The sequence below is a fragment of the Gambusia affinis genome, linkage group LG01 (assembly GCF_019740435.1).
Source record: "Gambusia affinis linkage group LG01, SWU_Gaff_1.0, whole genome shotgun sequence".
In the NCBI taxonomy this organism is placed as follows: domain Eukaryota; kingdom Metazoa; phylum Chordata; class Actinopteri; order Cyprinodontiformes; family Poeciliidae; genus Gambusia; species Gambusia affinis.
In genome coordinates this window covers 17,120,627-17,146,534 of record NC_057868.1, presented here as the reverse complement: position 1 = coordinate 17,146,534, position 25,908 = coordinate 17,120,627, and the positions used below count along the sequence as shown (strand labels likewise).

The 25,908-nt window shown below is 39.0% G+C and overlaps 1 protein-coding gene across 4 annotated transcripts in view; it reads right to left on the bottom strand.

Annotated features, from left to right (window-relative positions):
- The window catches only part of ntsr1 (neurotensin receptor 1 (high affinity)), an 89,571-nt gene that overhangs the window by 6,890 nt on the left and 56,773 nt on the right, over nucleotides 1-25,908 (bottom strand). For 2 of the 4 annotated variants that reach the window (XM_044116011.1, XM_044115999.1), the window contains exons 1-2: nucleotides 6,997-8,822; nucleotides 2,966-3,050 (exon numbers count right to left, since the gene is read on the bottom strand). In XM_044116011.1, the coding sequence (XP_043971946.1) occupies nucleotides 2,966-3,050; nucleotides 6,997-8,637 (1,726 nt within the window). In that variant the 5' untranslated portion in view covers nucleotides 8,638-8,822. Of the gene's footprint in view, nucleotides 1-1,589; nucleotides 1,778-2,965; nucleotides 3,051-6,996; nucleotides 8,823-25,908 lie in introns of those variants that run through there. The other 2 variants (XR_006370556.1, XM_044116020.1) reach the window with 2 other exon arrangements.

Here is a 25,908-nt window from a genome sequence, read left to right as displayed (position 1 = left end):
CTAGTGACACCCACCTGATCATTAGCAGGCCAGAAGAATCAAGTAATAACTTTAATACAAGGATTCGAACACCATGAACTAGGCTAAAAGGAAATTTAAAAAATCAAAAAATGATGCAGTGACATGAAGTACTTAAAGAAGAGATGAGAATCTATCACTAGCTGTGTTTCCTGCTGACCCTCAAGTGAAAATGTTGCAAAACAGAAAAAAATAGTGAATTAGGTATGTTTCCATCTGCTGGTTGAGAGCGAATCAACCAGGCTACACAAATTATAATTTCAATGGAGTTTGACACTAAACATGGGTTTAATGAACAGGAAATAGAGGATGGAAATAGTATGGATTTTCTGAATTGATGGTTTTGCTGTCTAGCTATTTGTTCTGTCATGTCAGTTGGTACTGGCTGTGTTACCTGCTGTATGGAGAAGTAGAAAAAGAAACAGTTTAATGAAGCTGATCAGTGACGGAAGGTAAATGTCAGAATTTATTCTGCAAATGTCCAATTTCCATCTGCCCTTCAGAACATTAACTGTTGTTTTGGAAAAGCCAAAAACCACCTCAAGCTAGCATAAAAACATTTAGCAAAATTGAGGAAGTTATTTTGAATTTTACCATTTCCCTCGACCCTTCATAGTGCAATACTTCAAAAAAATGTGCATAAAGAAAGCTTTGATGGAAACACGGTTAATGACATCTATCAGTCTAGAAAGGACTACAAAACCAGTTCAAAGGCTTCAATAGTCCAGCAATTCAATTCAATACGGTTTGCTTAAGTTACAGCACTAATTCACAAAGATAGTTTCCTCAAGTCACAAAAACAAAAACATCTCATTTAAATTTCAGAAATACATATTTAATCCAAACAGTCAGGTTTAAACTCAAATAAATACATTCAAACCTGATCTCTGTTTAGAATAAATGCAATCAGGTACAGTTTATTACAGGGGTCCCCAAAGTCGGTCCTTGAGGGCCGGCCTCCTGCATGTTTTAGTTCTCTCCCTGGTTTAACGCACCTGGATCAAATTATGGAAGAACATTGACTTGCTCATTAGGTTGCTGGTGCCACCAGGGAGAAAACGTACAGGATGCCGGCCTTCGAGTTTATCATCTCAATGATAAACCCTGGTTTATCATTGAGATGATAAACCAGGGGTCCCCAAAGTCGGTAATGAAAGTTTTGCAAAGAAAGCTAGCAGATTGAGACTTGCAGCAATCATCCCTTCTGTATGAGCATGTGGACAGTTGATTGCATCAAGACATTAACTGTGTAGCCATCAATCCTACTGAGCGTGCAAGACACAATGATAGAGAGAACTCCCCTCTAACAGGAATGGATCTCCAGAGGAATCACGCTTGATGTGAGCGGTCGTCTGCCACCAATGACCGGGGTTTGAGAAAACAGAGCAGACACACAAAAAACACAAGCACTCAACTAGGAGTACCTTCTGTGCTAATGAAAAAGTAGAGAGGTAGTGGCAGCAGTAGCAGAGAAGCAAGAAAATTGCTTTGTATGGGAATGAGACGAGGTTTAACTCTGAAAGACAGTATCACAAGTCATAGATGCATGAATCATGTAAATAAATAATTACTATCTCAGCCGTGGTAAATACTCTCCACCAGCCAGTGAGAAAAACACAGTTTTGTCAGGGCTTTCCCAGTAATCTGGCTTGGCAAAGCACAGACACAGTTGTTCCGTCTGGCACCGGTCTGGTGTTGGGTCAGTCTACATGCATAAGGGCTGCCATGTGCAGAGGGAGTTTAGCCGCTTCTGCTTCCTCTGTAAGAGGAAATGGTGAGAATGAAAGATGGCACTAATGGAAGGTTAGAAAAAGCTGCCTTACATGACAGTGTGGAATCTGCTCTTGGAGTGCATGTAACCAGTCCTGGTGCTCTGAATTATGTCATTTATATTATATAGCTATAGCTTCACAAGGACAATAGGTTCCAGATTTCTGGGCCTGGGAGCCACTAGAATAAATGCTGTACTGTTGTAGCAGGCCATGTGCAAACTGGGGCAGGTAAAGGGAACAGTGAGGACAAAATCCCCATTTTATACCAACTGAAAGGGAAATAAGCAAGCAAAACCTTTAAGGTTTATGCACAAATTACTTGTGCAAATAAGTGATGACGGTCTAACTAAAGTGTAACTAACCTCACTGTGAAACCTTAACAAAGGAGCGATGTTATGATGATTTACTGAAGGCGGAGTTTCAGAAAGAGCAGGAGTTTTTAAAGAGACAGAGGCCCGATTTCAAGGGATTAAATTAGGAAGTCAAATTTCTTTTAAATCATTTTTGATAAATATAGCATTTGACTTGACTGTGCTATAAAATGTCACTATTTTCCTGTAAAACACATAAATTTAAATTGAGTAGAACTGAAAAATTACACTTGGTAACAACATAGCAGGCCAGAACCATCAGCAGGAAAAGAATTAGCTTAGAAATTTGGACAAAATAAGAATGATAAATTTACACCTTGAGGATTTTTAGAAGGACGCATAAAAGCATCTAAAAAAGATTCTTGTGTATCTTACTGTTTCATAGTCATTTATGTTTTACATCTATTGTTTCTTTTTCCTGTGTACGTAAGAGCAGATGAGAGTGAGTAATATTAATATTCTCAAATGCTCTCCGTTTGATTTAATCAGACACATTATGTCTTGATGGACTAAAAATAGAAAGAAAGAGACGGAAAATGGAAGTGAGAGAAGAAGAATTGAAGCTTATCAATAAGATGGAGCTCTCCTGCTTCCATTTTTCAGACGCTTTTAACCGATGACTCTAAATGACTTCTTTAGTCAATACTTAAGTTCATTTGTGCGTATGCTCTTTTGAAAGTACGAATATAAGCAAACATACGTGGGTCTAAAAACACTGACGCCTTGTTGAAAAACAAGCTATTGGAGATAGAACGCCAAAGAGACTAAGGAGAAAAAGAATAAATAAAAAATAAAACTACTTACTCTGACCAGTCGGAGATGTAGCAAAACATGAGGCGACGAGCGTGATAGGGCAGCCAGCAGACCACAAAGGCAATGACCACAGCTCCTGGACACAGGACAGAGTGAGGGAGAATCAGATGCCAATAAACAGAATGCATACATAAAGTTCAAATGACAAAGTGAAAAGTCTCCCTTTTAAAATATGAACAATGTTCAGATGATTGGAGTAACAATGTTCAAGGATCAGTGATGGGCAAAGCTGTGACTGAGGCAGAAATAATAGAGATAATTATGACCTTCAAGCATTTGATTAAAAAGACAAATGGTCACACCCCCATGTCCAGATGCACTGAAAACCCCGGAGCACGCGCTTTCAGAAAAAAAAAGACTTGTAATTTGTATTTGATTGTAGATGAGATCAAAAGGCTCTAACAAAGTAATTTGAAGGCAGCTGCTATTTCTGAAGTTTGAATGCTATCCAGAAGCACAGTGTGATGATGTGCACTTGTACCCCTCGAGCAAAAACAGAGTCAAGTCAGAAAAAAGTCTCAAATTATGATGGCATGATAAATTGTGCACTAGAAAGGATTACTGTCAAATTTATTTGATGAACCGCAAAGAGCATCACCGTCATTTTCTCTTGTTCCTCTCTTTATTATTTAATACAAAAATGTTCTGCCAGTGTCAACCTCCTGCACCAATGACAAAAACCTTTTTATATCAGCATTCATGAGGAATAGGGAGCACAAATATGACTACTGTGATTTTAACAAACATATTTTGTACAAAACTCCAGAAACATAAAAAAAGAAATATATAAAATGTACTTAAATTCCCAGACAAATCATCCACTAATCCAGTGGTTCCCAAAGATTTTCTGGGCCCCCTATGGATTACAATAAAAATCCTCTCCAAATAAGAAAGAGCACACACATCGTTCAACCAGACATAAACCTATACATATATTTTGTTTTTAAACTCCATTGAAGTTTATTTCACACTTCAGGTTGCAACAAAACACACTACAAACCATCTTTACAGTCAAACACTTTTGTGTGTTTTTTTTTTTAATTCATCCATACCGCTTCCCGCACCCCCCTGCAATGGCACTGCGCCCCACACAGGGGGCGTGCTTCCAACTTTGGGAACCACTACACTAATCTATCCATCTATTGTCATCCACTTACCCATTGCAGGTTCACAAGGAAAACCAAGAGATCTCTTTTCCAGTTGACACTTCCCCTCCACCTTTTACTTTCGTCACCAGACCAGATGGTACTGATCCATAAAATTATCTTTCACTCCATTTTACTTTCACTCACAAATATCAACGTCTTCAATGAAAACACTGATATGAAATGAAATAAAATTAGGCATGGAGGAAATAGAGGGAACGTAACATCCAGTACCCGGCTGCCAGGTATGATGCAACAGAACCCTATCAACTCCACACCATTCATGTTGGCAAGCAAAAACTTTAAACATCAGCATTGACATCATCACATCCTCAGGTTTTCTAAAGATTTATAAAATCTAAAAAACACACACAGCCAGCAGTCTCTGTGTGTGTTCTCTGGCCATTCATGTCAAAATAACAAAAAAGATGCAGTGCGTTCAGAACTCAAGTAAAGCAAAGAAAACATGTTCATATTTGTTACGGCCCTGGGCCTTACGGGCTGGATTGCAGGTTTGTTGTCTGTCTTTGTGCTCCTCCTGTTTACAGGTGCTGCTGATTTGTTAATTTGGAGCACAGAGCATTTAAACCAGGCCGTCTCCACCTTCTGGGTCGCCTTCAGTGTCCACTCTGCTCTTGACGCTTGTGGTGTTTTGTTGCTCAGCTCCCCTCCTTTTACACATGTGCGTTTGTCTTTGCACCTCAACACTTCCATATGCACTTGTACAACACATTCAAGCATTTGCATCACACCACTGATACTGACATCCACAATCCATTGTTTGTGTTAATAAATATTCCTTTTTATGCACTTTAACCACTGCATGGTCTCCCGTTTTGTTAGGACTTTGAGCCAGTTGTAACAATATTTATTTAGTGACAGCAATACGAATGTTTTAACTCAGGAAGAGTTCAGAAATCAATATTTGGTGGAATAAACATGAGGTTTTAAAAGGGGTTCAGTGCAGTCGTCTCTTAATTTCTTCCAGACCTTTGTCTGGATTTGAATTAAAGAAATAAAATGGCAAAAGTCTTGCTGGCTGTATCTTCATCCTATCTGATTTCTTATAGCTGTTACTCTGAGTAGCCTGTCCTTCCGAAGCAAATATCCTGGGACCAGTAATCACTTAAACATTAAGCACTCCATCTCCAGTGGCTAAAACTTAATAAAGACAGTCTCTAAGAAATCAACTTCTTCCCTGCCTCAGCTTTGAAAGCAGCTATGTAGGAAGGCACACACTCTAAAGCAGTGTTTTTCAACCACTGTGCCGCAGCACACTAGTGTGCCCTGAGTGATCGTCTGGTGTGCTGTGGAAATTAACCAATTTCACCCAATTGGTCTAAAAAAATATTTTGAAAACAAATTAATTATCTGCAAATAATATGCCATTTTTGAGTGTCTGTGCTGTAAAAGTAACTAGCATATATGAGCATTGCTCATATATGCTATACTTATATATATATATGCTCCATAACATAGCTTTTATATATATATATATATGTATATGCTACATATACATATGATAGCACATGTATGCTTATGTAGCATATGCAAGCATATGCTATCATATGTAGCATATGCTATATATGCTATCATATGTAGCATATGCTATATATGCTATCATATGTAGCATATGCTATATATGCTATCATATGTAGCATATGCTATATATGCTATCATATGTAGCATATGCTATCATATGTAGCATATGCTATATATGCTATCATATGTAGCATATGCTATATATGCTATCATATGTAGCATATGCTATATATATTTATCATATGTAACATATATATATATCATGTATATATATATACGTGTATATATATATATATATGCTATATGTATGTATATATATATATATATATCATATGTAACATATATATATATATATATATGCATATATATATATGCTATCATATGTAGCATATGCTATATATGCTATCATATGTAGCATATGCTATATATGCTATCATATGTAGCATATGCTACATATGATAGCATATGTAGCATATGCTATCATATGTAGCATATGTAGCATATGCTACATATGATAGCATATGCTACATATATATAAGCATAGCAAGTATATATAAGCTATGCTTATATGACTTATATATACAGTACAGACCAAAAGTTTGGACAGACTTTCCAATTGAATTCAATGAGAAGCAATTTTACCCCAACATATCCTGCAGGACCCCCACCCCAACACTAAGCATTGACCACACTCTTGAAATGTCAATACAATGGTCCCCCTGACCAAAATCTACCCATAAAATCTGATATGTCCTGCAGGACCCACCCCAAATAATGAGGGTCGACCACCCCTCTTGAAAAATCAATAAAATTCTCCCTCTTACCAAAATCTACCCACATTGTCCAATTGGACCCCAAATATCCTGCAGGACCCCCACCCCAACACTAAGCATTGACCACACTCTTGAAATGTCAATACGATGGTCCCCCTGACCAAAATCTACCCATAAAACCTGATATGTCCTGCACGACCCACCCCAAATAATGAGGGTCGGCCTCTCCTCTTGAAAAATCAATAAAATTCTCCCTCTGTCAAAAATCTTCCCACATGGTCCACTTTCTTCCCACATGTCCTGGAGGACCCTCCCTCAAACACTGAGATCCTGCCTACATCTTTGCATTTTCAAATGAATTGATTAGAAGAGGCGGCAAAAAACCAGTGTTTCTGGGTTTTGTCGTAGACTTTGTGTCTGAGTCCTCAGGTTTCAGTCGGATATTTTGTGACTGAATTGGTGGAAGTTTATCTTTCTTTGAAAATGAGATCTCTGCAATCTTATTTCTCAACTCACTGATGTTGATTTCTTGCATTTTAATTTTTGTGAGATATGCAGTTACCTCTGCCTCTAATGCTTTTTTCTGTCGTCTAAGAGCTTTGATGGTGGTCTGGCTCTCCTGAACTTGAAGCATTACATCTTCCGGCACATGGTCTAACTTAGACTTGAGACACTTAATCACATTCTGGAGATTCGCCTCCTCAAGCTTTAGATTTTCAATTTCTGTCACTTTCTCCTTCAGCTTTGTGGACAATCTGCGGTTCTCAGTGCGAAGCATTGTGAGTTTTCCCGTTTTCTTGTCCGTGCCTGGGAGAAGTCTAACAGCTCCATTCTCTTCATTTAGCCCCAGCCTTTGCACCTTGGAATACGTTTCTTTAACCATTTTGAATTTCTGCTCATTCGCATGGAGTCGCAGAACTTCCTTAGTTAGTTCTACGATCTTGCATTCCTGTTCACGAATGATATCGGCCTGTATTCCAATTTTTCTGTTATTGCTGAGAAGTACTTCTGCGGCTCTTCTGTTTTTGGTCAGAGCATCTTCTCTCTGCGTTTTCAGTTTCATGTAATCTTCCTGTGTACGCAGGAGGTCCTTTTCAAATTTGATTTTATTTTCCTTGCTGTTGTCTTTCGTGTCAACCAGCTTTATCTTGACCTGCTCCACCTGATGCTTAAATAATTGAGTCTCTTGCTTGGACTTTTCCAGGAGTGTCTGGGTTTCAACAATCTCTTTCTCAAGATTTGCTGCAGAAGTTTTTAGTTTTTGATATTTTTTCTGTAGGTTTGCTTTTTCTGTTTGAGCACGTTCACATTTCTCCTGGAGGACTTGGTATTTCGACTCTTGTTTGGACATCTTCCTCTCAAAATCAATCAAAGACTTGTGAAGTGACGTAATTTCCTTTCGTAGGCTCAGATTTTCGTCATCTTTGTGTTTTAGTCGCTTCATTGAAGTTTCTTCATTCTGGCGATTTCTTTTTGCCTCCATTTCTGTCTCTTGTGCAACTTGGCGTTGTTTCTTAATCTCCTCCTTCTGAGCATCAAGTATCTTTTCCTTTGCATCCAAGACAATCTTAAAATTGTCAATTGTGTTCTCTTTAGTTTTCAATATATCAGACTGCATTTTAAGCTCAGCTTTCAGGCTCTCTGACTCATTTCTAGATGTGATTGCTTTTAGCTGAGACGCATCTACCTGTATTTTCAATCTTTGGTTGTCGTCTTTAAGCTCTTTCACCAGTTTTTCTGCATCAAGGGCTCGATCTCTGTACACCTTCAGTCCTGCCACTTTCTCAGACAAGTCGCGCCTCCGTGCAGTTTCAGCCATGAGAGAATGTGTCTTGTCTGCAAGAGCTTGTTCCATGTTTTTTAACTGACCTTCTAGTTCCTCAATCCTAGTTACACTTTCCAGAAATTTAGCGGAAATCCCTTTAAAGTTGTTGGAAAGTTTAAAATTTTTAACCTCCAGCAATTTAATTTCCTTCTTCAGCTGATATGTGTTCTGTTGTTGTTTCCGTAAATCCTTTTCAGCTTGTTGCGCTCTCTCTTTGGACGGAGAGATTTCTGTCTGGTTGTCCTCTGGCAGTGTGGATCGGCGTGTTGTGTCTCTGGTTCTTTCATCCCCATTTTTCATGAGGTTCTTTTGGGATTGAGAATCATCGTCAGTTAATTCAACCTCCATGGTCTCCCATTCTTGTATTGAACGTCTCATTTTTGTCTTGTTTTTGGATAGCAATCCTTTTACAAACGTATAATCACAGAAAGCAATCCTACCTTGGAACTCTTGGAGCTCAATGACTTTGACACAGACAGGGTCACTGACTATGTCAAAGTCATTGTCTATGACATCACTATGTCATGAGTGATGTCATGATCTTTGTCCCCATGACATCACTGTTCCTGCAGCAGTACACTAAACCAGTGTTTTTGCTTGTAGCTCATTTTAAAGACTTATTTACATTAATCTCACTTAATTCTTTTTATTTTGTGATGACAACTTACTTTTTTGTGTTCAGTTACCTTAAAAGTTACAAATCTTTAGCTTAAAGGGACTTTCTACTTTGACTTTACTTGAAACAATTGAGTTCAATGCCGCATTCGTATCCTACGTCAGACCAGCTCAATATATTCTGATCATCCAACTCAATTCATTAAGTTTATTCATCTCAATTTACTAAGTTTTGCAAACTTAATTCATTGAGTGTGTTTGAGAAATTTGGTTGATAAATTTGATTATATAAAGTGATTTGCTTGTAAAAACGCAACAAAAACAAAAAATTCAAACAGGGAAATAGTTGGATGTGATGTAACGTTTCCAAAGTGTTTTCCAAATGCCATCTTAAACGACAGAAGAAACTGTAATAAATAGTTAAGCATCCCATATGGTGGACACACCCGTTACAAGAACTTGCTGTCTTTTGTTCTACTTTTAATCACATTTCAAATTCGGTCTTCTTCTTCCTTTTAGTACGACCTACAGAGCAGCGTTTCTCAGTTCTGCTGGTTCTGCTGGTTTTCTCTGGCTCTGTTTTTGATACTCCCTATTGATTGCAAAGTCACAGCTCAGGTAATGTGTAGCGCTTGCTAAAATGTCAGCACATCTCAAAAGGCCAATTGCCTCTTTTTCTACTTACCTTCAAATACCAAAGAACACGAGCTGATAAACGAAGCGGATTGCTTGAATAAATACTCCTGCCGTAAAAGCAGTGGAACCTGAGCAGCATGAATGCCGAACGTGCTTCTGTGTGCAGCCCATCAAAGAAGGGCATGAAGTGAATGTTTTTTGTTGTTTTTTTTCTCAGGATGCTTACAAAGAGATTGAGATTGGCAGGTCACACCTCAGCATTTGGTACTTCACTATCATTCCCCACCGATTGGTCTCAACTGGATATTCAATCAACACATACAGAGTAAATTATATTGAAACCATGGCAACCCACGTTCCAGTGACACAGCTATGTCAAACTTACGAACCTCTCATGGTGCACCAGAACAGTTTGTCCACCCCGACTGCTACTGTTATTCATTGTGGGTTGTTTTTTTTTTACCATATTGTAAAGACTCCAACTTGAGTTTAGTAAGCGTTGAGTTAAAAGGTTTGATGTCTCCATTTTTGTAACTGGCACTTAAGGCATTTTTATGCTTCAGAGCTTAACAGCTGTCCCTTGAAGAAATGTGAAATGGAACAGCCTGTTGGTAGATGAACCTGACACAATAACTATTACCTTTTATCTCTCTCTGTCTGCTGAACGTGTTGGTTCATGAACAGTCCGTATGCAGAATTGCACTACACACTATGACAACTTGTTGTTCTGCTAAATTACAGGAATTTCAGGGTTTCCCTCCGTACATTAAAAACCCGGTGGGCTTTAAAATGAAGTATTTGCTTAACTGGGACATCACAGCATTTTTTCATTTTTATACCTCTACCCGCAAAAAACTAAAATGTATTTTAATTGCAGATAATATATGCAACACTGAAGCAGACAAATGCTTAAAATGTTTGTTCTAATGGTCTCATCTTGTTGTGTCACAAAGACCTGATATTTTATTGTCTTCTTAATATCTGTAGACCAGTAAGAGGGTAACTGTGGTTGGGACAGGAAGCAATACGCATCCTTAAGAATTTCCTCCATAAATAAGCATATGTTTGGATTTGAGGACACAGGAAGAGGCAGCTTCCCTGTAAACTACTGAACAAACACAGAGAAAGTGCAGCTGAGATTGTCTTTCTAAAGCTTACGGGCATTTATTCTTGGTATCATTTTCTGGACATGTTTATTATTGTCTCAGATAATGAAGTAAATGGGGACTGTTGCACCACCAAAAACATGTTTCTCTAACATTATCCTGGATATTGGAGAAACTGAGAGGAAGTGAGGCCCGACCTGCTCTGAGGACAGAACAACACACTTGTTTTCCAACACAATTATCTTCTTATTTGTAATAAGACAATTAAAATCCATCTTAGTTTGACAACGAGTCCATCAATATTTTACTGACTGGTGATGTAGCCATGTTCTTAATTGAAAACTAAAAATGTTAAAGTAAGGAAACACCAGAGACAGGATAGCAATCTGGATTGACAACAAATGAATAACAGTAAAAAAGATAGACTAAATAAATGGAATTATAATTAATTTGTATTCATACTAAAATTAACATAGCTAATGTTATAAATAATAAGAGTAAACTTAGTACTTAAAAAAAAAATAAATAAAAAAAATAAAATGAATGGCTTTTGATACAAAAATATCAAAAATTGCTGCAGCCATGACTAGAATCCCAATAATAAAAGTATGCTCCACTGCCTGTTTTGTTCAGAAAGCTGTTGGGGAAAAAACCTGAAGGGTCAGCAAAGTTTAAAGGATAAAAGCAAAGGAAGACCATTAACACTTTTTGAAATCCGTAAAAGCATCTCCAAATCAATCCTGAAACAAACAGAAAGTAAGTGCAACAAATTGGTAATTGGCGCAAATAATGTTTGTTCTCTCTGTGGTGATGCTCGACATTGATTTGGCTGTGGTTTGAAGTGAGCTCAGTATGTTTTTCTCTGAATATGAGACAAAACATGGGCCAGTCCATTAGGTAACACACTCGTGGTGCGACTATGAGTGTGTTACCTAATGCGGCTGTTTCACTGAAGCATTAGGAAGCTATGAAGTAGGTACACTTGTTCATAAAGCCATTACTCATGATCTCGGCATTGACGCTGCTGTAGTTTTGGCAACTGCACAACATAAAGTGCAAGACGATTGTTTTCTCATTAAAGTCGAAAGTGATCAGAAAGTGATCAATTTGTGATTCACTTCCACAAACTTCAATAAATGCATGTTTTTAGATCTCATTGACTTCTTACTTCAGTTAGTGAGAACTGAGATAAAAAGCGCTATATAAATAATATTCCCATTCTAGTTGAAGACTGGAGCCCATTTCTACTGTATTCTGTCCTGGCCAATAATAATAATAATAATAATAATACTCAGTTGAAGCTGTGAGAGTCCAGTTGAAATCACCCATCAATCTAGAAAGCAAACTGATTGCTGGAAAAGAGGGAAAAATCAAAGTGTTCTTGTGTTACCAATGGTTACCTCCAAGAAAAAGCGTGGAGCTATAATTGGTCTGTATCAAAACTGCATCAGATGGAGGAAACTGCTGCGAACTGTTTTCAGCTGAACGTTTTCTATCATCAGGAACTATAGGAACTATATGATAAGGTGTTTGTTTGACGTGATGAAGAACCTGCGGGGAAACCTTGCTTGAGAAATCTAAAGATAATCATTTGTCTTGAGATGAATAGATAACATCGTCCACGCAAACTGGATTGAGCCAAAGTGTTTGGATCCGGCTTTCCGGGTTATTAATTTGCCAGATCATTGACTACGATCAACTGCTGCTGATTGAAGTTTCGCTCTGACTCTCCAACAGTCGGGACACTAAAAGCATGTGAGGAGAATGAATGAGTTTAAAAAAGAAAAGTGCATAGCTTCCATGAAGACAACCAAAGAGAGAAAAAAAAGGAAAAAAATTACTTCAATAATCCAGACTGTTTTGTCGAAAGGTGATTGATCGGCAAACAGAGAAGACCAAGATGGAGAGACACCGGTTTCTGTCTGTCCTTGCAAAGAATGAAAGGAAAGAGCTTCTGTAGTAATTCTATTACTTTCTTTTTCTAACAAATTAGATTACCTCCCTTACAGGTTAGGAAGAACTTGGCATGATTTCCTGAAATCATAAGAAGGCATTTGGGCAGGTCTACATTCAACTGAGACTCAAAGGTCTTTGTTAAGAAAGCCCTTGATTATTTTAAAGGCACTCATTTAAAGAGGACATATACAAAATCCACTTTGTTGTGTACTTTGAACATCAAGGAAAGCAGAAAAAGTTTAATTCAGTCTCTCTAGATGCTGTGTACATTTCTTTCTACTCTCTTTTGGGTCAATCCATTCAGTTTTACTGGTTCTCTAAAGTGTTTTGAACTCTTACGTCTCCTTATTATAGGACAATAATGGACTTCCTGCTAGCCAATTTCACAAATCCGCCATTTTTGCTTCTCGCAGTGATTTATTTTTTTTTTTTTAGCCCAGGTTCAACGTGTTCTGTGTCTTCTTGTTTTAATTTTCTGTCACACTTAAGTGTTTCAGATTTTCCAAAATCACTTAAACATAAATATGTACAAAAAGCAAGTCTGTTCCACAGTGTTCAGCAACAACTGCTATCAAGTGCTGCATTCCCAGAACCGGAACCAAACATGGAGAAGCAGCATTCAGCTTCTATGCTCCTCAAATCTGGAACAAACTTCCAGAAAACTGCAAAACAGCCAAAAAACTGAGTTACTTTAAATCAATATTAAAAAATCCCACCCGTTTAGAGCTGCTTTTGAACCACAATGAATGAAATGAAATATTCTCCAACAAATATGATCCTTATTGAGGATTTTGATAATAGCAATCCTCTTAATGTAGAGTTTCCAGCTGGTTTGGTCAGTTGTTGGCAGCGTGGTGTCTTTGTTGACTTTGTGTTTTTAGGATTCAAAGCCCTTTGAACTGCCTTGTTGCTGAAATGTGATATACAAATAAACTTGACTGCCGGCAGCATGCACGCTTTTCCCGCTCAGCATGCGCAGAGTTAATTCCCCTGAAAGTTTTGCAGCTAAAGGTGACTCCTCACGCAATCAGGCACAATTAAAGGAGCAGTCCGAGTAATAACGACCACGACTCGCTGTTTGAGACGTTCTAAATGCTGTGAGCAGAAAGAGAGAGAGAATAGAAAGCAGAAGTGAAAACATTTTGACAGATACTTGTTAGTCCTAAGAACTGCAGAACTCTGCTCTTCAGAGGCGTACCTTTTTGTTTTTTTTCCCCCCACATACAGTCATGTAGCTTTCTTCACATAGTCGAATCATTTCTCATGGGAGAAAAAGTGGCGGTGGTGGAGGAATATAAATACCTCTGTGTTTGTATGGGCAAAGGCTAAGCAACCTGGTGACAAATACTGGTTTGGTTCCTTTCTTCAAACTACACCGGAGCCTCTGGAGATTATTGTGCAAAGAAAAATTCTTTATGAAATCAAGAAAATTACAGTCAACCATGAGCATCCTCTTCATGAGATTACAGAGGGATGCACTGATCCATTTCTTCGTTGAGTAAATCTCTGTTCAGCAACAGCGAGGGGAACATTTCATCCATTTCCTTGTCTTTCCAAACTGATTGTAAACACAACATTTCAGGGAGTGAACATAAAAATAACATTCCAATACTCTGTCATTTAGTCATTCGCAGGAACAGGATTCTGTGTTGGGCGCCTAAGCTTCACCGCTAATAGCATCATTAAGACATGCACAAGATGTTGTTTAATGTGTGTGTGTGTGTGTGAGAACAGATGCAACAGCTGGGGCAAAACCAACCGCTCCATCAATATGCAGGTCAGCAACTGTGTTTCCAACATTGCTCAACACATTATTCCCAATGCACCAACAGACGCAGGGAAGGCTCGTATTATTTCATTTCATGCAAGTGTTACAGTTTCCGTTCACTCAGCGCGTGCGTGTGCATGTGTGGGTGTGTGTGTGTGTGTGTGTGTGTGTGTGTGTTCACGAGCTCCACTCAGAGACTTTGTAAATACATCATCCCATTGGGAAGAACACACAGCAAGCAGATTTACGCACTGACTACACACATGCATCAAAGCAGAACAGAGAGGAGACCGGTGAAGATAATTACTCGATTTGGCAACAACTAAACACGTCATTTGGGACAGTTATTAATCTGCCTGTAAGTGTGCTACTGATTCATTTCTGAATAGAGTCAGCATTTGTGGTAATAACAGCAATTAAAAAAATACTAAGAGTTCAGATACCAAGAATGTACCAAGAATGTCATTTCATTCTAATCAGGTGATGACGTTGGTTCAAAACAGAAAAAATGAAGAATTTCTTTTCTACTGTTCTGGTTTAGCTATTTTCCTGAGCTGAAATTGCATGATCAGGAGATACAGGAACTAAGACGAAACTGACGGTCTCTGATTGCGGCTTTCGATTTGGGAAATGGCTAAAGGGAAATTCCACCTAATTTTTCATTACCTTCGGCATCTTTAAACTACTCTAGTTAAAAAAACAAAACAAACAAAAAAAAAAACTACAACACTTAGACTCTTCAAACCTGCACTGGATTATTCTCAACTAACTTTTTTCACATGTTGTCATGTTGCAAATGGCAATGCTGTATTTTATAGAGATTTCTTTCCAAAATCCAACTCAAAGCAGTACATAATGGTAGTCTGGTAAAAAACAAAAAACCAAACTGCCCCTTGACTTAAACTTTTCTCCATCCAGAGGGTCTGGGCTCTCAGCCATTGAGAAACAATCATGTCCTGGAAGCACGGACTCTGTTGGAGTTTGAAATTTTACCTAATTGCTAATGTGACATATGTGATGCACCAGTTCCATTTTAAGAAGCTTATCAGAAATTGCCTGCTCTGTAACACAACCACCCTCCACAGTGAAGAGAGGCGGCTATTGATGGCCAACATGGACTGAATGGCTTTGTTCACTTCCTCCGCTGCCGCTGCTAAAGCTACAGGCAGATCACAATTCTAAAACAGCGCAGAAAATTGACGTCATCGTTCATGACTTCTCCTTCTGTTTGCTGATTGGCTCGGTCAAAAATCGACTGAAGACATCCAAGTCAAGGGGAGAAAGCCCAGACTGGGCTGGAAGCCAGAACGTTTTTCAACCGTAATTGCAGAGCAATGGTCATAATAACATAATGATGAAGTGTATAAAAACTTTTACATGGTCTCTGAACAGGGTGCCGTCTGCTGAATTCAGCCTCCCTGGGGAAATTCATTATTGAGCCACATCTAGTTGCAGCTACAGCTGCAGGTCTTGAGGGATGTGCCACATTCAGAGAGATCATTTTTGCCCTAATGGCTGTAGAAAATAGCTCTCACATTTTCAGCTGACCAAATATGCTAATGTAAGCATAAATACTTTCAGTAGCATGTGGGTATCATTAGAATGTTTACTGTCATTTACTTACTCCATTAAGTATACTAAACATGGCTAATAAGTCTGAAAAATAGAAAATAGCTTATTTAAGCTAAAGGCTAATGCTAATGAACTGCCTTGCTGCAAGGCAGTTCCCTAACCTCGGATAAACAGATAATGCAGAATGATATCATTGCACGCCTCCGTGATGCACTGTCCAGAGGGGCATTTTGAGGCTTTTATTTTGAAATTTGCAGTAAGCTTCATATTAAATGCCCACACTAATCCAATGTGTAAGAGTGCTTTGGATAAACCAGTCACATAAAGCCAAAAAAAATTACATGATGTAAAAATTCCCAAGGCTTTTATTTTGAAATTTTGTTAAGCTTCATTTGAAAGGGTCAAAGTCATCCCATGTGTAACAGTCATTGGATTAAATCAGTCATATAACGCTCAAAAAGCAATGACCTGATGTAAAAATTTTCAAGGGCTTTTATTTTGAAATTTTCAGTAAGCTTCATTTCAAAGGCTAGACTCATCCCATGTGTAACAGTGACAGGGTTAAATGAGTTATATACAGCCCATAGCAGCAAGTTGTTCTAAAGGCCAGCTCAGTCCTCCTCTGTTTTAACTGAACTACTAGTTCGAACTACAGTGATGTGATTTGTAGTCCTCAGCAGCTCTCCCTGCTCTGGGTTCCGTTGCCATGGTAAATAATCCTCTCTGCCAGCTGTGAGTGAGACATCCAGGGGGAGACAATTCTCTGTTTGAGCCAGCCAGTTTGACTAAAAAAAGCATTGCAAAAAACTGTTTCCCGTTACCGTAATACATATTCGAAAACCGTTTGAAGCATATGAGAGGCCTATTTGTCGTCTCACATAGTCCCGCCATTCATATCTCTACCTCACTCACAGTATTAACAGCGATGAGATAAAAAAAGTGTGTGCCAAGGTCTGAAATTTATCAGAAATACATGGAAGTGAATCAGTGAGATCTGTCTGCTACCCTGGCGCATGACTTTGCTCTGAAGCACCTGGAGAGAAAACTGTAAGCGCTAGATAATTTTTGAAAACATTTGACCGGAGCAGGCACGCGTATCAATGTCATGACCAAGTTTGATACCAATCATGCAATATTTGTGAGCGTGAGGGCGAGTTAAAAAATGATTTGGGGTCAAAATGTCGCTCTGACTCTCACTCTAGCGGAGCGGCCTTCACACTCTGATTTTTCCAAAAATCAAAAACTTTGGGTCGCTTAGAAAGAAGTTGTGGACAAACCATAATACATATTGACGATGTGCTGTCTTCACTTTAAAAGAGATCACGGACGTATCTACAAAATGAAGTTTGAATGGCGTTTCTACATAAAGTTATGACGACACAGAAAATCCTCAAAAATAGGGTATTTTCAGGATTTACTGGTTGCCTCATCCCCTTGACGACGAGAGATGCACCTGGTGAGCTCGTTAGTGATTTTGGGGTCGTTTTTTGCTTTTTACGTCGCCATGGTAACTCCAAATCCCACCAAAAGTAAAATCACACCACACGGGATCGAGCCGCACGTTTTTATACCACATTTTTGGGTGGGCTCGCAGCGGTACGAGCCGCATTCACGGTGACGGAAGAATAAGTTAAGAACTAGAAAATTCCTGAAGAAATTTAACTGGGGCCTGCCAAAGTGTGCCCGTCGGTTTGGACCCAGCGTTCTGATGCTAAGAATTAGCATCAATGCTAAAGAAAGCTGCAATGTAATCAATAGCATGTGGAGAATCACAAGAATGTTAAGTAAGCTGGACATGCAACATTCAGTATGATAAAGTAAGTGTATTAGCTAAAATGAGCAAATATGCTAATGTAAGCATAAATACTTTCAGTAGCATGTGGGGTATCATTAGAATGTTTACTGTCATTTACTTACTCCATTAAGTATACTAAACATGGCTAATAAGTCTGAAAAATAGAAAATAGCTTATTTAAGCTAAAAGGCTAATGCTAATCAACTGCCTTGCTGCGCAAGGCAGTTCCCTAACCTGGGATAAACAGATAATGCAGAATGATATCACTTCACCGCCCTCGTGATGCACTATCAGAAGGGGCATTTTGAGGCTTTTATTTTGAAATTTGCAGTAAGCTTCATATTAAATGCCCACACTAATCCAATGTGTAAGAGTGCTTTGGATAAACCAGTCACATAAAGCCAAAAAGAGCAATTACATGATGTAAAAATTGCCAAGGCTTTTATTTTGAAATTTTTGTTAAGCTTCATTTGAAAGGGTCAAAGTCATCCCATGTGTAACAGTCATTGGATTAAATCAGTCATATAACGCTCAAAAAGCAATGACCTGATGTAAAAATTTTCAAGGGCTTTTATTTTGAAATTTTCAGTAAGCTTCATTTCAAAGGGCCAAACTCATCCCATGTGTAACAGTGACAGGGTTAAATTAGTTATATACAGCCCATAGCAGCAAGTTTTTCTAAAGGCCAGCTCAGTCCTCCTCTGTTTTAACTGAACTAGTAGTTCGAACTACAGTGATGCGTATTTGTAGTCCTCAGCAGCTCTCCCTGCTCTGGGTTCCGTTGCCATGGTAAATAATCCTCTCTGCCAGCTGTGAGTGAGACATCCAGGGGGAGACAATTCTCTGTTTGAGCCAGCCAGTTTGACTAAAAAAAGCATTGCAAAAAACTGTTTCCCGTTCGGGAACCGTAATACATATTCGAAAACCGTTTGAAGCATATGAGAGGGCTATTTGTCGTCTCACATAGTCCCGCCATTCATATCTCTACCTCACTCACAGTATTAACAGCGATGAGATAAAAAAAAGTGTGTGCCAAGGTCTGAAATTTTTCAGAAATACATGGAAGTGAATCAGTGAGATCTGTCTGCTACCCTGGCGCATGACTTTGCTCTGAAGCACCTGGAGAGAAAACTGTAAGCGCTAGATAATTTTTGAAAACATTTGACCGAGCAGGCATTATCAATGTCATGACCAAGTTTGATACCAATCATGCAATATTTGTGAGCGTGAGGCGAGTTAAAAATGATTTGGGGTCAAAATGTCGCTCTGACTCTCACTCTAGCGGAGCCTTCACACTCTGATTTTTCCAAAATCAAAAACTTTGGGTCGCTTAGAAAGAAGTTGTGGACAAACCATAATACATATTGACGTGCTGTCTTCACTTTAAAAGAGATCACGGACGTATCTACAAAATGAAGTTTGAATGGCGTTTCTACATAAAGTTATGATTTACACAGAAAATCCTCAAAAATAGGGTATTTTCAGGATTTACTCTGGTTGCCTCCCTTGACGAGACTTGCACCTGGTGAGCTCGTTAGTGATTTTGGGGTCGTTTTTGCTTTTACGCCATGGTAACTCCAAATCCCACCAAAAGTAATAGCTCCAATGCCGGGTTCGAGACGCTTTGATACCACTTTTGTGGGTGGGCTCAGCGGTACGAGCCGCATTAACGGAGACGGAAGAAAAATAAATAATAAAGAGGCATTCTATTGGGTGTAGAACAATAGGTGTTATGCCATAATGCATGAGGCAGTGACTGACTTGCTTCGCAAGTCAGTCACTGCTCTCCTTATGCATTGCTATGGGCAGGCCCCAACTAGAAAATTCCTGAAGAAATTTAACTGGGGCCTGCCAAAGTGTGCCCGTCGGTTTGGACCCAGCGTTCTGATGCTAAGAATTTGCATCAATGCTAAGCTAAGTTCAAAAATTCCAAAGAACTATGTGGAGAATCACAAGAATATTGACTAACATGGACTTGCACCATTCAGCATGATAAACTAAATGAATCAGCTAAAATTAGCCAAAATGCTAATGTTAGCATGAATGCTGTCAGTAGCATGTGGGGCATCGCTAGCATGTTTTCTATACCTGACTTACACCATTCAGTATACTAAACATGGCTAATAAGTAAGAAAAATAGCTAATAGCTTATTTAAGACAAAATGCTAATGCTAATGAACTGCCTTGCTGCGCAAGGCAGTTCCCTAACCTGAGAGAAAAAGATAATGCAGAATGATATCATTGCACCGCCTGCGGCGGTGCATTATTCACAGGGGCATATTGAGGCTTTTATTTTGAAATTTTCAGTAAGCTTAATAATAAATGCCCACACTAATCCAATGTGTAAGAGTGGTTTGGAGAAACCAGTCACATAAAGCCTAAAAGAGCAATTACATAATGTAAAAATTGTCAAGGCTTTTATTTTGAAATTCTTTTTAAACTTCATATCAAAGGGCCACACTCATCCAATGTTTAAGAGTTATTGGATTAAATCAGTAATATGCTCATGAAAGCAATTACTTGATTCAAAAATATTCAAGGTAATAGAAAAATAGGTAATAGCGTATTTAAGGTAAAAGGCTAATGCTAATGAACTGCTTTGCTGCACAAGGCAGTTCCCTAACCTGAGAGAAAAATATAAAGCATTCTAATATTATTGCATATACGGCGATTAACCAGAGGGCAATATGAAGGCTTTTATTTTGAAATTTGCAGAAAGCTTCATATTAAATGCCCACACTAATCCAATGTGTAAGAGTGCTTTGGATAAACCAGTCACATAAAGCCAAAAAGAGCAATTACATGATGTAAAAATTGCCAAAGCTTTTATTTTGAAATTTTTGTTAAGCTTCATTTGAAAGGGTCAAAGTCATCCCATGTGTAACAGTCATTGGATTAAATCAGTCACATAAAGCCAAAAAGAGCAATTACATGATGTAAAAATTCCCAAGGCTTTTATTTTGAAATTTTTGTTAAGCTTCATTTGAAAGGGTCAAAGTCATCCCATGTGTAACAGTCATTGGATTAAATCAGTCATATAACGCTCAAAAAAGCAATGACCTGATGTAAAAATTTTCAAGGGCTTTTATTTTGAAATTTTCAGTAAGCTTCATTTCAAAGGGCTAGACTCATCCGTAACAGTGACAGGGTTAAATTAGTTATATACAGCCCATAGCAGCAAGTTTTTCTAAAGGCCAGCTCAGTCCTCCTCTGTTTTAACTGAACTAGTAGTTCGAACTACAGTGATGCGTATTTGTAGTCCTCAGCAGCTCTCCCTGCTCTGGGTTCCGTTGCCATGGTAAATAATCCTCTCTGCCAGCTGTGAGTGAGACATCCAGGGGGAGACAATTCTCTGTTTGAGCCAGCCAGTTTTACTAAAAAAAGCATTGCAAAAAACTGTTTCCCGTTCGGGAACCGTAATACATATTCGAAAACCGTTTGAAGCATATGAGAGGGCTATTTGTCGTCTCACATAGTCCCGCCATTCATATCTCTACCTCACTCACAGTATTAACAGCGATGAGATAAAAAAAGTGTGTGCCAAGGTCTGTAATTTTTCAGAAATGCATGAAAGTGAATCAGTGAGATCTGTCTGCTACCCTGGCGCATGACTTTGCTCTGAAGCACCTGGAGAGAAAACTGTAAGCGCTAGATAATTTTTGAAAACATTTGACCGGAGCAGGCACGCCAGATCAATGTCATGACCAAGTTTGATACCAATCATGCAATATTTGTGAGCGTGAGGGCGAGTTAAAAAATGATTTGGGGTCAAAATGTCGCTCTGACTCTCACTCTAGAGGAGCAGCCTTCACACTCTGATTTTTCCAAAAATCAAAAACTTTGGGTCGCTTAGAAAGAAGTTGTGGACAAACCATAATACATATTGACGTGCTGTCTTCACTTTAAAAGAGATCACGGACGTATCTACAAAATGAAGTTTGAATGGCGTTTCTACATAAGGTTATGACGACACAGAAAATCCTCAAAAATAGGGTATTTTCAGGATTTACTGGTTGCCTCGTCCCCTTGACGACGAGACTTGCACCTGGTGAGCTCGTTAGTGATTTTGGGGTCGTTTTTTGCTTTTTACGTCGCCATGGTAACTCCAAATCCCACCAAAAGTAATAGCTCCAATGCCGGGTTCGAGCCGCACGTTTTGATACCACTTTTATGGGTGGGCTCGCAGCGGTACGAGCCGCATTAACGGTAACGGAAGAATAATAAATACTAGAAAATTCCTGAAGAAATTTAACTGGGGCCTGCCAAAGTGTGCCCGTCGGTTTGGACCCAGCGTTCTGATGCTAACAATTTGCATCAATGCTAAAGAAAGCTGCAATGTAATCAATACAATCAATAGAATCACAATAATGTTAAGTAAACTGGACATGCACCATTCAGTATGATAAAGTAAGTGTATTAGCTAAAATGAGCAAATATGCTAATGTTAGCGTGAATGCTCTCTGTAGCATGTGGGATATTATTAGAATGTTCTCTGTAATTTACTTAATTCCTTCAGAATACTAAACATGGCAGATAAGTAAGAAAAATAGGTAATAGCTTATTTTGCTAAAAGGTGAATGAACTGCCTTGCTGTGCAAGGCAGTTCCCTAACCTGGGATAAACAGATAATGCAGAATGATATCACTGCACCGCCTCCGGCGGTGCACTGTCCAGAGGGGCATTTTGAGGCTTTTATTTTGAAATTTGCAGTAAGCTTCATATTAAATGCCCACACTAATCCAATGTGTAAGAGTGCTTTGGATAAACCAGTCACATAAAGCCAAAAAGAGCAATTACATGATGTAAAAATTCCCAAGGCTTTTATTTTGAAATTTTTGTTAAGCTTCATTTGAAAGGGTCAAAGTCATCCCATGTGTAACAGTCATTGGATTAAATCAGTCATATAACGCTCAAAAAAGCAATGACCTGATGTAAAAATTTTCAAGGGCTTTTATTTTGAAATTTTCAGTAAGCTTCATTTCAAAGGGCCAAACTCATCCCATGTGTAACAGTGACAGGGTTAAATTAGTTATATACAGCCCATAGCAGCAAGTTTTTCTAAAGGCCAGCTCAGTCCTCCTCTGTTTTAACTGAACTAGTAGTTCGAACTACAGTGATGCGTATTTGTAGTCCTCAGCAAATCTCCCTGCTCTGGGTTCCGTTGCCATGGTAAATAATCCTCTCTGCCAGCTGTGAGTGAGACATCCAGGGGGAGACAATTCTCTGTTTGAGCCAGCCAGTTTGACTAAAAAAAGCATTGCAAAAAACTGTTTCCCGTTCGGGAACCGTAATACATATTCGAAAACCGTTTGAAGCATATGAGAGGGCTATTTGTCGTCTCACATAGTCCCGCCATTCATATCTCTACCTCACTCACAGTATTAACAGCAATGAGATAAAAAAAGTGTGTGCCAAGGTCTGAAATTTTTCAGAAATACATGGAAGTGAATCAGTGAGATCTGTCTGCTACCCTGGCGCATGACTTTGCTCTGAAGCACCTGGAGAGAAAACTGTAAGCGCTAGATAATTTTTGAAAACATTTGACCGGAGCAGGCACGCGTATCAATGTCATGACCAAGTTTGATACCAATCATGCAATATTTGTGAGCGTGAGGGCGAGTTAAAAAATGATTTGGGGTCAAAATGTCGCTCTGACTCTCACTCTAGCGGAGCGGCCTTCACACTCTGATTTTTCCAAAAATCAAAAACTTTGGGTCGCTTAGAAAGAAGTTGTGGACAAACCATAATACATATTGACGTGCTGTCTTCACTTTAAAAGAGATCACGGACGTATCTACAAAATGAAGTTTGAATGGCGTTTCTACATAAAGTTATGACGACACAGAAAATCCTCAAAAATAGGGTATTTTCAGGATTTACTGGTTGCCTCGTCCCCTTGACGACGAGAGATGCACCTGGTGAGCTCGTTAGTGATTTTGGGGTCGTTTTTTGCTTTTTACGTCGCCATGGTAACTCCAAAGCCCACCAAAAGTAATAGCTCCCCTCCCGGGAACGAGCCGCACGTTTTGATACCACTTTTGTGGGTGGGCTCGCAGCGGTACGAGCCGCATTAACGGTAACGGAAGAATAATAAATAATACGTATTAAAGAAACATTCTATTGGGTGTAGAACAATAGGTGCCTGCCATGCAATGCATGGAGGCAGTGCTGCTCTCCTTATGCATTGCTATGGGCAGGCCCCAACTAGAAAATTCCTGAAGAAATTTAACTGGGGCCTGCCAAAGTGTGCCCGTCGGTTTGGACCCAGCATTCTGATGCTAAGAATTAGCATCGATGCTAAAGAAAGCTGCAATGTAATCAATAGCATGTGGAGAATCACAAGAATGTTAAGTAAGCTGGACATGCAACATTCAGTATGATAAAGTAAGTGTATTAGCTAAAATGAGCAAATATGCTAATATAAGCATAAATACTTTCAGTAGCATGTGGGGTATCATTAGAATGTTTACTGTCATTTACTTACTCCATTAAGTATACTAAACATGGCTAATAAGTCTGAAAAATAGAAAATAGCTTATTTAAGCTAAAAGGCTAATGCTAATGAACTGCCTTGCTGCGCAAGGCAGTTCCCTAACCTCGGATAAACAGATAATGCAGAATGATATCACTGCACACGCCTCCGGTGATGCACTATCAGAAAGGGCATTTTGAGGCTTTTATTTTGAAATTTGCAGTAAGCTTCATATTAAATGCCCACACTAATCCAATGTGTAAGAGTGCTTTGGATAAACCAGTCACATAAAGCCAAAAAGAGCAATTACATGATGTAAAAATTCCCAAGGCTTTTATTTTGAAATTTTTGTTAAGCTTCATTTGAAAGGGTCAAAGTCATCCCATGTGTAACAGTCATTGGATTAAATCAGTCATATAACGCTCAAAAAGCAATGACCTGATGTAAAAATTTTCAAGGGCTTTTATTTTGAAATTTTCAGTAAGCTTCATTTCAAAGGGCTAGACTCATCCCATGTGTAACAGTGACAGGGTTAAATTAGTTATATACAGCCCATAGCAGCAAGTTTTTCTAAAGGCCAGCTCAGTCCTCCTCTGTTTTAACTGAACTAGTAGTTAGAACTACAGTGATGCGTATTTGTAGTCCTCAGCAGCTCTCCCTGCTCTGGGTTCCGTTGCCATGGTAAATAATCCTCTCTGCCAGCTGTGAGTGAGACATCCAGGGGAGACAATTCTCTGTTTGAGCCAGCCAGTTTGACTAAAAAAGCATTGCAAAAACTGTTTCCGTTGGGATCCGTAATACATATTCGAAAACCGTTTGAAGCATATGAGAGGGCTATTTGTCATCTCACATAGTCCCGCCATTCATATCTCTACCTCACTCACAGTATTAACAGCGATGAGATAAAAAAATTGTGTGCCAAGGTCTGAAATTTTTCAGAAATACATGGAAGTGAATCAGTGAGATCTGTCTGCTACCCTGGCGCTGACTTTGCTCTGAAGCACCTGGAGAGAAAACTGTAAGCGCTAGATAATTTTGAAAACATTTGACGAGCAGGCACAGCGTATCAATGTCATGACCAAGTTTGATACCAATCATGCAATATTTGTGGCGTGAGGGCGAGTTAAAAATGATTTGGGGTCAAAATGTCGCTCTGACTCTCACTCTAGCGGAGCGACATTTACACTCTGATTTTTAAAAAAATCAAAAACTTTGGGTCGCTTAGAAAGAAGTTGTGGACAAACCATAATACATATTGACGTGCTGTCTTCACTTTAAAAGAGATCACGGACGTATCTACAAAATGAAGTTTGAATGGCGTTTCTACATAAGGTTATGACGACACAGAAAATCCTCAAAAATAGGGTATTTTCAGGATTTACAGGTTGCCTCGTCCCCTTGAATGACGAGAGATTGCACCTGGTGAGCTCGTTAGTGATTTTGGGGTCGTTTTTTGCTTTTACGCCATGGTAACTCCAAATCCCACCAAAAGTAATAGCTCCAATGCCGGGTTCGAGCACGCGTTTGATACCACTTTTGTGGGTGGGCTCAGCGACGAGCCGCATTATGATCACGGAAGAAAAATAAATAACTAGAAAATTCCTGAAGAAATTTAACTGGGGCCTGCCAAAGTGTGCCCGTCGGTTTGGACCCAGCGTTCTGATGCTAAAAATCTAGCATCAATGCTAAAGAAAGCTGCAATGTAATCAATAGCATGTGGAGAATCACA